The 11,205-nt window shown below is 36.1% G+C and overlaps 1 protein-coding gene across 1 annotated transcript in view; it reads right to left on the bottom strand.

Moving 5' to 3' along the window:
- Positions 1 to 8,095, bottom strand: part of SENP6 (SUMO specific peptidase 6) — an 88,114-nt gene extending 80,019 nt beyond the window's left edge. The window contains exons 1-2 of the mRNA XM_085316089.1: positions 8,070 to 8,095; positions 65 to 189 (exon numbers count right to left, since the gene is read on the bottom strand). Of these exons, the coding sequence (XP_085172215.1) occupies positions 65 to 189; positions 8,070 to 8,095 (151 nt within the window). The remainder of the gene's footprint in view (positions 1 to 64; positions 190 to 8,069) is intronic.
- Between the last annotated feature and the right edge of the window lie 3,110 nt (positions 8,096 to 11,205).

Raw genomic sequence — 11,205 nt, 5'->3', positions numbered from 1 at the left:
GCCGCGGCAGCACCGCGCTCGGTCGCGCCGTGCGGCGCCGCGGCGCCCCCGCTCCCCCCTTTACCAGCCGGGCGGCAGCGGCGGCGCCTCTCGCGGGTGAGCGGCCGGCTCGGGCCGCCTCGAGCGAGGGCCGTGCGCGGCGAGCGGGGGCGCGGCGCCCCCCGCGCCGGCTCCTGCCCCTCCGCGGCCCTGGCGGSGGTTGTTTATGTTCGAGCCCCAGCGCCGGCTTCTGCGGTGGCGGCCGGGCGGCGTTGCTAACCGTACCTGGGCAGAAACTGCAAGTCACGGCCCTGCGTGTGCTTGACTTCCAAAATTAAAAATAAAAAATCACTTCCAGCGTTTAGGCTTTTGTTTTTACAAAAGCTTTCTTTTGAAACTCAAACGTGCRACTGCAAGCTAAATTCTGGCAAGCTAGGATTAGGGAAAACGATAGAGTTTCTCTTCCTGGGCAGGTTCCTTCACATGGATTTCTACTAACCCTACTTCTGCTGCGGGGTTGGGAAGATGCTGTGCCTGATTTAAAGTTTTAAATTCAGGTAAAGTTTCTGGTTTTAAAATGGCTGTAAGCCCTGAAAAGTGAGCTTACAAAGCTCCGATTAAGCTCAGGAGCGTGTAGACTAAAGCTTTGGATGGGGTAAGTTCAAGTACCTAGAGCATAGGAAGGTTAAAACCTAGATAGGTGAAAACTGCTAATTTTCTATATTTTTTTTTCTTTATTGAGTTTTCCGTATTGACACCAACTCTATTCATAAGCAAATATGTTTAAAAACCTTTCCAGTGATGGAGCATGYTCGCGCTGGTACGCGAAGGGGAGGTATAAATAAAGAGGAACCGAATTCCAGGCCTGGAAGAAGACGGAAAGACGTTAAACTGCTCCCTGGTGCTGTGTACCACCACCAGAACCAGCATGAACATTGATAAAGAGTTCAGAAGGCTCAAACAGCGCTGGTAAGCGTACATCTTGCAGYCTTTAAAATCTCCACGGCAAAAAGATGTTTGCCAAAAGAGCAATCGCAAAATACTCTTGTTTCATTAAGAATAAAATGAACAGGATTCAACAAGGAAAAAATCAGTGCAGGTTGCCTATTCTAAAACTGGATGACAATATGCATTTAACAGAAACCTAACATCAGAAGACAAAGAAACAAAAAAACAGAGAAGGAAATTTGAAGTCTAATCTTACAAAAATATTCCATTGTGTCTCAGAGGGGCATCATCTGGACGGAAGGGTTTATGGGAGGGTCACAGTGTTAATCCACAAAAACAAGTTCCTGTTGGCAGTTGAGACCAAACTGCTTAAAGCCTTCCTAATTCTTCATAAACTTTTAAAGACTGGGAAGGGAGTTTTCTGAATTAATGTTTGATATAGTGATGTGTTTTTATTTATTGAGTGAAGTTACCAAATGCAACTTCGTAGTTTTATTTTTGATGAGCTGCAGAACAGTATAAATTAATTTTTTTTAAAGAATAGCTCAGAAGTGAATAAATTAACAATATTCAACTGTGTGATGGTTGATTTTAGACTTCTTTTCATGATAACATGATACTTATTATAAAGAAGAGCTGCAAATTATGTCTCACTGCAATGCCATCTTTTTCCTTTATTTGAAAACTCTTGAAGGCTATAAAAAGTAATAATATGCACTATAATCTCTTGTTTATTTGATATTTTTATTAAGCTTTTATGAGTAGTCCAGTTCCTACCTTTAGAGGTTTTCATTTGAGAAGTTTTCATTTTTTTTCATTTGAAACATATTTGAGAGGGAATGCAATACCAGTGGCACTCAAGTTTTACAAAAGCTTTTCAGCATCTTCTTAACTTTGCTCAAAACCCGAAAACTGCTTCTATGTATAGGAAATAACTGAGTGATCAATGTGAAAGACAAAATCAGCATTCCCCTTCCTGCTAAAGGAAATAGTACAGAATGCTGAGTTTCCTTTTGCTTCTCAGTTGAAATGTTAATTACATTCGCGGAGTAAGAGCCCAGGGATGAAACGCATTAGATTGTTACTTCCTGGCCTCTAGCAACTGCTAGAAGTTGACTAGTCCCACTGTGGGCTGCGGACAGTCACAGAGCTCTGAAAGTCCTGAATTTGCGAACACTTGCATGTATGTAGCGCTACTCACACAGTACTGCATCGACTGAACAGCTGATGACTTCATTAGGCAATGTCATATTCTTTAAGAACTATTATTTATTAGAAATCTGATCTTTCTGTCCCTTCCCACAATGAAAAWTTTCTTTTGTTATTAAGAAAAATGTGACTTTAATGATTTAGTACTAAAATGATGAATAAAAGTTTAAGTCTTTTTTCTTTGGATTTCTGATTCTTTCCAATTACTTCTTGTTTTGCCCCTGTCTGGTAAGGTTAGCCAACAAAAAAGGGGCGACTACTTTGTAGAAACTCTATTTCCTTAATTAGGTAATAAGATGGGATTGGGATTACAATTATACAATTTTGGTAGTCATGATAGTATACGTTACTTGTTTTTCTTTGCTGTTATATCTATATACAGGTTTGATGGAGTTAATTTATAGGCACCTTGGATTTAAAAAAATGTTATTTGCAACCTATGAATCCCTTCTACAGAATATAAATCAATGCTTTTTAACAGTATTTCTTTTGAGAAAACTATGATTATGAACTATACTTATTTTTCACTATTTTCTTCTGTTGTTCTTAGATTATTCCTTAAAATATTATCAGTAAACAGTCTCTGTCCTTTATTTAAAAAAATAATTTTCCTGCTCTGCTTGTGACCTGATGCTTGTTTTTCTCTGTGAACTTTAAAAGCAAAATCAAACTTATTTCTTGTTCTTACTATGTCACAAGCAATTAAAAATAGCTTTATCTGATATATTTCAAGACAGCTCACATACTGTAGTAAAATCTTCAGAAACATTCCTAAGAGGAAGAGTACCATTCTTCTTTGTGTTAGGTTTTCTAACAACGTATCAAGATACAGAAAAGTTTTTTTGTTACGTTTTAATAYCAAATATAGCTTGCACTATTATGGGTTGTATATTATGTTGGTCTAACATATTTTCTTAACTTTTTCCTTGAAGGAATCCTGGTTTTTAAAATCTAATCAGCCTACCTCAAAACATAATACTGTGTTGTTACAGAATAGCCATAATAACAGAAAACTTAATGGGTATTTTTTTGTCATGAACATTTTGAGAATAAAAAGCCTGTTATTCATTGCTGTGGCTGTTGCTTAAATATTTGTTTCATCCTTTTAGTCAGGGCTGTACTGTAACCATTTAAACAGAAACAATTATGATCTAAATCTGTGAATTCTCTTATAGGACTAYGAGACCAAACAACTGTTGGGCTGAAAAAGCATTATGACTCTTTAACCATCAAAGTGAGATTTAACRACAAAAGATTGATTGAGAGATATGTATAATACCATTAGGAACAATRCAAAATTGGATACTGCTTTAGGAAATAATCCTTTCTTTTTGCAGGGTCTGTGCTACACCTGGAAGACTCATTTTATTTAGTGTGGAAAAGCACTAGGGTTTGGTGTACAGCCCAGAATCATTACATCACTGAGTAGTATATAGTAACACTCCCAAATATAAGGATTATAGCTAAGATCATAAAAAAGAAAAAAAATGTGTAGAAGAGAGTCATTTAAAATTTATGTGTGAAGTCTTACAAAAGAAGAAATGACCATTTATAAATCAACTGTAAAATATTCCATCTGAAAAATTTGACAAAACTGGGGAATTCTTCTGTATTTTAATTRTTCCTTAATAATGTATATCATATAATTATTTTATTACATTTTTTGAGGCAAAGATTGATCTCTAACTAGAGAAGAGTGGAACTACAGATAGTATTCTTCYTCTATTCTATTGGAAGTATGATTTTACCTGCAAACTGATCAAACATATTTATTGATTGCAATCCAAACTTTAAGATTAGTCAGCATTAYAAATTCGTTCCTATTTATCCTTCAGCATAACTCTTCTATCATTGTACTATAAGAGCAGAAATTCACTCTGCTCTGTAAGAGCGAAAGTCACTGTCACAGTCGCACACTGAAATAAATGCATATTCTTAACTGCCATCTAACAAAATTGAACTTGCAGCTGGTCTTTTCTTGTAATGATCTCACATTCAACAGAAAACTGAACTAATTTGTGGCTGAAATCTTTGGAGATTCTTTGTCAATAATTATTAGCTTCATTTTAATTTTAGTAGAGATATCCAACTTAAACAAATGCATATGATAAAAAGAAAATACCATATTGAAATTGTTTCAGCCTTTCAGGAGGATTCCTTTCTCCTATCTGTTTTTTAGATGTTCATCTATATAACTTTTTAAAAATATTTAGGGTTCAGAGCAATTAAGACAATCTTTTAGCAAAAGTTATTACAGATTTTAGGTAGGTATCTTCTGTATGTATCTGAATCGTGTTTATAAAAATAAACTACAACCAGCTGCGCACATGAGTTCCATACACATACCAGCAGAAATACATACTTAAGCAAAGAATAAGGTAAGGTTTGTGTACAAGAGATTTTAACCCTAACCATAGTGAGAGTAAAAGTTACAAATCACTGCATCTTACCAATAGTCAGTGTGTATGACTTACTCCCTTTCTGTCTATGCTGCTGRCTAAGACATTGAGTTTGTTACACATCTCCCCTCTATTCAGAAGACCCTCTGAAACCTCTTTCGCACTGTACAGAGGGGATTAGAGATGTGGACTGTGATGATGGGTGTGTTTCTGCCTATGTACTTTAGTAGTTAATTGCAGTACTGTACTCAGTCTCATCTGTAAAGTGGAGCCAATAAATGTGTACATCATTTGTAGAAATATTCATAGCACGAAGAACAGAATACTCACAATATAGGATCTGAAAGATGTAAAGGGATCATTTAGTTTGTCCTCCTGCACTGAGTCAAGTTGTAAAGAATTGCAATGGCACTGGCTTTTGCTCTTAAAAATCTCAGTTTAAGATGTATTTCTCCATAGAGAGTATATTAGAAAGGTTTTTTTTCAGTATTAACCTAAATTATTTTTTATACAAGTAAGTTACTCCTTGTTCTACCTCAATCAGAGTTCACTTGGCTCTTTATAGCAACTTTGATATGTTGGGAGATTGCTGTCATGTACCTCCCTCAGTTTTTATTATTCTACAGTGCGTTTCTTCATTTATTATTTTTAATCTCTCTGGAGTCTCTTCAACTTAAAAACTGTTTTTTAAAGTGGGACAGTCAAAACAGGATGCAGTACTAATGTAGGTCTCTCCAAAACTGAGCAGAGCAGAATGATTGCCTTGTGTTTCTGACATACCACATTTCTCTTTAGTGTATCTTAGATTTTTTTTTCCAACAAAATCACAGTTAGTTCATGGTCAATTTGTAATCCAATATATCTTTCAGATCCTTTTCTGTAGTATTGTTCCCTAGCCAGCTATATATATATATATTTTTTTTTGATCAGTTCATTTGATTTTACCTTCTAAAGAGTATGATTTTGTACTTGTCTTCACTGCATATCATCTCATTGATTTTAGATCATTTCTCATATTTATCTGGATCATTTTTGGACTCTGATCATGTTCTGTTGGGTGCTTGCAACACTTGTGGTCTGGTAGTGAAAATAGCTAGTAGAACTATGGCTAGAATAAACCTGTGTTGAATCAAGTACTCAAGTACCTCTCAGACTGGCAGTGAATCACGGAGCGTTCTTTTTTATCAGCCTGTTTCCTGGTTCAGTTTAAGAGGTCACACAGGACAGTGGYTGAAGCAAAGTCAGTATCCCCTGCATTCTTTCCCTACTTATCCTGTATGTCAGCTATTCCATTGAAGATGGACAAAACTGTAATTTGATTTCCAGGAGTTTTTTTGGTTATTCTTAGGAATAGCAGATATGAACATAAAGTCCTAGAGATGTGTAAAACCRTTGTATCTGTGTAAAAGTCCAGAGCTCTTGCTCTTCTCAGTCTTTCTCTTCTTATCCCACAGGAGCAGGAATGTCATTCTGGACATTATTTCTTCTGCTGAAAGAATATGGATGTCCACTGCTATCTTTGAAGATGTCATTTACATTCTCTTATAGAAATATACTCTAACAACATAGGTCCATATAAAATATTCTATTACGTGTAGCAGTTGCCAAATGGTGGAATGTGTGTTTGGAAGGCTCAAGGCAAGATGATGTTTTCTTCAGAACTGTATGGAGAACCAAAGTATCCCCTGTATAGTCACTAGGAAATCAGAGGTAAGAYTTTTTTTGTGTAGTAAAGCCTGGACACTGGTGAAGTCTGTAGAGATCTTTCACTGGTGTAAGCAGTATGGGCCCTGAGACAGGCAGGTTAAGGAAGTCAGAGTTGGCTCATGTGCTCAAATGGCACCATACAAAGAAGTTCTAGTGGAACTCACTGCTTTATGAGTTGTGCAGTAGTTGGTAACATGTTGTTGTCCCAGTTTATGAAGTGGCTTATTGCAGGCATTTATTTTAACTCTTAAGATTCTCCTAGACTTTGTCATTTTGTATCCTTTTTTGCAGAATCATTCTCAGCATGCCATCCTTATCATAGCATTAGCCACATGTATAAAAATTAGATGACTCCTGTTGTCATTGGTGCATTATTGCTAATGGGTGCTGATAAGTCACCTTCAAGTATGCTGCAAGGAGCTGTTGAAACTGGGAGACACTTGCATTAGGAAATAGCTGCTTCTACTGTCTGGGTCCTGTTAGAAAGCAATCATTGGAGCTCCTAAGATAACATAGCCATGTCATATAAGAATGTCATTAATATCCCTGTTGCTTTTGTCAAAAGCTAAGGAGATGTTAAAGACTCTGAACATAATTGCTTTGTGTGTGCTTGGTGTGTGTTTGCTTGCATATTTTGACAGCAATGGATTAAACTGTTTTTGATGTTAGACTCTTTTTCTGTTAAAGTTTCTTGAGAGTGGCTTAGATATTTACTCTTCTTTTCTGGGAAAATTCTCATGTGAACTCCACAGCAGTATGTAAGCATATTGTGAGCATATGTAAGCATATTGCTCAGTCTGTTTAGTACTCAGTGAGAAGAAATGTAGTGTTCCTTTTAATATTATAAAGATACCCAACTCTATTTTGCTTTCAGAAAAATTTTTAACATGATTAAATTTSCTTATTTTAACATACTGAATCCTGTAAATTTCTATGAAAGACACCTAGGTCACAAGCACCGTTTTCCTTATTTCTTAACAAAATAAAAAAATGAAAACTGATCAGTTTTTCATCAATGTGAACATATATGTGCTTTGACTGAGAATTTATGGTGCTAAAACAACCATAAGCAGACTATTTAAATTACAATTACCCTATGAGGACATTTACAGTGGCGCTGACCTATGCTATGATTAATGGCTGTCCTGTTTGCTGCCGTATAGTATGGAAGCTTAATATATTGTTTTCCAGAACAGAAAAGTTTTAAAGTGCTGTATCAGTTTTCATCACAAAAATTCTAGACTCTGTACCACCCATAAGGATGAATAAAGATTGTAATCATTCTGTGGAAAATTCATCACATGAAACTTAATCTTCTTAGGAATAGGTAATATCATTTACAGAAAGGAAAATTAGATCTTATTCATTACCCATAAGTAGCTTTCCAAGAAGAAAATCATCAAATGACACTTCTAGAAAAGTATTGGAAGGAAATTCAATGCTTTTGAATGTTTCTTTCCTTATTAAAAATTATGTTGCTTTTCTACAGTAGATYTGAAGAGTTTTTTAGAGTAGATTCTATTCTTTGTGCTATGAATATTTCTACATAKGATCCTTATGATGCATTTTTTAGCTCCACTTTACAGGTGAGACTGAGTGCAATACTGCAGTTAACTACTAAAGTACATAGGCAGAGAAAAGTATTATTAGAATATATATGCTATGTATATAAAGTATGTTAAGATGTTTTTACAGTTTCCAGTATGTAGGAGCTGATTAATAATGTTTTCATAATTTGGGGATATTTTAAGTTCTGTGGCAGTCTTCGTCACTTTTTTTTAATAGCAACCCCTCATCTACCATGTCCCCTTCCCCAGACAGACTCACCTTCTTCTCAGAGCCTCTTTATCCATTTATCTCACTACTCCCTCTGGCTCCTGTGCTAAATGCAGTCTTTCAACTTCTTGTCTGTCACTGTTCAAGTTCTTCCCTTCTCTTAGGCTTCCCTAAGATCTTTTTCTGGCTCTTTGATTCAGTTTTTGTGTTCAGATTCTTTCCACCTACTCTCCCAGTACCTAAATCCCTCCCATGCTTCCAACAGAGATTTCTCCAACCCTTTTCTCCCACAACTAGTGCCCCATTCCTGCCTTTTGTTGTGGCTCCCTCCCACTGCCACTTCTTCTATATTAGTCTGTTAGTATACAGTTATATTCAATAACTGAGGATACTGATAGCAGAAAATCAGCCAGATGATAAAAAGAAAATCTTATCCCTGTTTCTTAAGTGTGTTTTCTTCAGGGCCATAATTTTGTTTGGTAGTAAAATGTATTTTTCTTGTATTAGTGAACACAYGTAATTTTGTTTTAAAAAATGCTACGTGCATACATGTAAGACTAAATCATCAATTCAGCAAATTTTATATTCAGTGCAAAGAACCTCAACAAAACGTAATTAATGCAATGCGATGTTTGAGATTTTAAGCCAACAAAAGCCAGACCATTTAGAGCTTGGGTTCCCATAGCAACCTTACTCTATCTCCTCCTGTGTCTGTGTGATAGGACCTTTTTTTACATGACCACATATTGCTAGAGAATGCGCTATATTATTCCATAAATAGAACATCAGTTTAATAGGTAAGTTATCTACACAAGGACATAGACAATTTTATATGTATCCTCAAAGGAAATTAAACCCATATGTGGCTTATAGAGGTACTGTATGTATGTAAATATTAGCAGAAATTTTCATGTAAGCTTTAATATGATGTTACATGTCTTTAGATATGCTCATTATTTATTTCCCTGTGTATATAGAATATATAAGGACTAGTCAATTATGGGAAGAAGATTGTTGATATTTCTTTAAAAATAATACCTTACTATATGAGCAGACTCATCAACTTTAAGTGATTGTTTCTCTAGGTAGGCAAATATAGAAAAGGATATAGGAACTCAAAAGAGACAGGCTTTAGTCAGTCTTTAGGGCCTGAAAGCATCCCATTTAACTTCAAACACTTAAATGAAGGGGTCCTAACCTTGAAATAGTTTAGGGGGAAAGAAGAGCATCCCCAGAGGATGATTCAGTCGTCCTAAGATCTGATTTGCTTTCTGCCCATCTTTCCCTGCGGACTATGGAGTTGGTCCGGAGAAACTAGTCAAGATTCCTAGCCCAAGTTGCTGCCTAAAGTAAGATAAGTGTACAAACAAGCTGTACTTTCCATGAAAGTTTTCGATGAGTTATACTCAGGAGTCTCCCCATTCCACTTAAATTAATACCAATGTCTTAAGGCCATGACTCCACTTTCACTTGACAGTACAATTTTTTCTGGATCAGATATGAGAACACAGTCTATATGTTTTGAGTATACAGAGATACAGTAATTATTCTGGCTTAACGTCGATGGCAAAAAGACAAAATATGTCTTCTTTGACCTAGTATGAAAGCAATACCTGATTTATGTAAAAGCTGTTAGACAAACTTAGACCCACCATTTTCATCATATATTTGAACTACAGATTGAGTTAAAACTGATTTAGCAGTTTACTTTCTCAGCTGTCATATTTTTGATCCAATACTAGCTTAGGGACTCCAGAAGTATGTCTCTATAGGTATTGTATACAGTACCTCAGCATCCAACTCTGAGTTTGGTTTTCTACTTCTGCATGCTGGGTTAGGCATTGCAGTTCAAAAGTTTTAAAATCGTAAGCTTTTATTGGATCTAGATCAAGGTGATACAGTTGAGGTCTCTGATAATTCGTCTATACACTTGAAACGCATTTTTGGAATTGGAAGTATTTTATATGACCCTGATACAAAACCCCTGCAAACCAGATAGCAGTCAGTTAATTTGGAGAGAATTTTAAAGAAGAATAATGTGATGAAGAAAAACAAGGAATAACATTGAGAGAAATTGTCATGATACAAGAGAGAGAAGTAACCATCCTTTTCCTTAGCTAGGCTATAGCATATGTTTTCCATATTCCTTTTCTTTGTGAAAGGAATCTCTAAAGAAGACCTGGATAATGTTCTGACAGTTGTTAGCAGCTGAGCAGGTGACTCCTGCTCTCATTTAGCCACCTTTAGCTCTGAAGACATCTGACACTCAACAATTAGATGACTGGCAAATCCCTGAGGTATCTGCTTTCCCATAGTAATATATAGACAACAATGGACAACGTGTCCAAATAAAAGTGGGTAGCAGTCTGAAATATTGAATAGTTCCCCTGAGAAATAATGAGGAACTATGCAACTAATCTCTTCTTTCTGGCTCACAAGAGTATTACAAGACATTAATCATATTGTGCTAGGCTGTGTTAAACTTTGTTGGAACTAGTTTATTTAATTGTAGACCTTCATTTAAAACAGTAATGAGCAAAAATTAAGCTTATTTTCACCAAGGTAAATGTAAGAGATCTTAGGGATGTCAGTGCTTTGATTGAAGAGCCCTCATCCAGGTAAAGTTTTTAGGCACAATGGGAAAATAGCTCAGATGAAAATACAGAAACAGTGTATGGAAACATATCAGCAAAAGAGCTTGAGAGTCTGAAGAACACCAGTATGTGACCACAGGGGAAGTCCAGAGAGTGGGATTTTATGCCACAGGGCAGGCTGAAACAGTTTTTGATGCTAAGAACAGGAAATCTCTTAAGAGATCTGAGTTCTCTTACATCCACAAAGGTAGAGGCTTGCAAATTTGCTTAAGCAAACAAGAATTGCAACAAGGATATTTAACTTCATTACCAATCTGTCCTCCTTGCTGAAACAGTTCAAAATATTTTCTATAATGGGTCAGCATACTTTTAACTTACATCATGAAGTTCACAGATAACAGTCTATTAATGTATTATTTCCTTTTCTAAGATTGGAATAACTGCAACTACTTACTAAGAGTAGCACCCAACCATGATCACTGACCTGTGCATGGAAAAATGCTTGAGCTAAGTCTAAGACAAGAATCTCATTAGCCCTAAGGATCCACAAGTAAAAGCATCATTTCCTCATCAGTGTTTTAGGATTTAAAAAA

Source organism: Rhea americana, unplaced genomic scaffold, assembly GCF_003343005.1.
Source record: "Rhea americana isolate MKP2758 unplaced genomic scaffold, rheAme1 scaffold_45, whole genome shotgun sequence".
NCBI classification, from domain to species: Eukaryota; Metazoa; Chordata; class Aves; order Rheiformes; family Rheidae; genus Rhea; species Rhea americana.
Note: the sequence above shows the minus strand (reverse complement) of the source record. Positions and strands in the feature narration are given on the sequence as shown.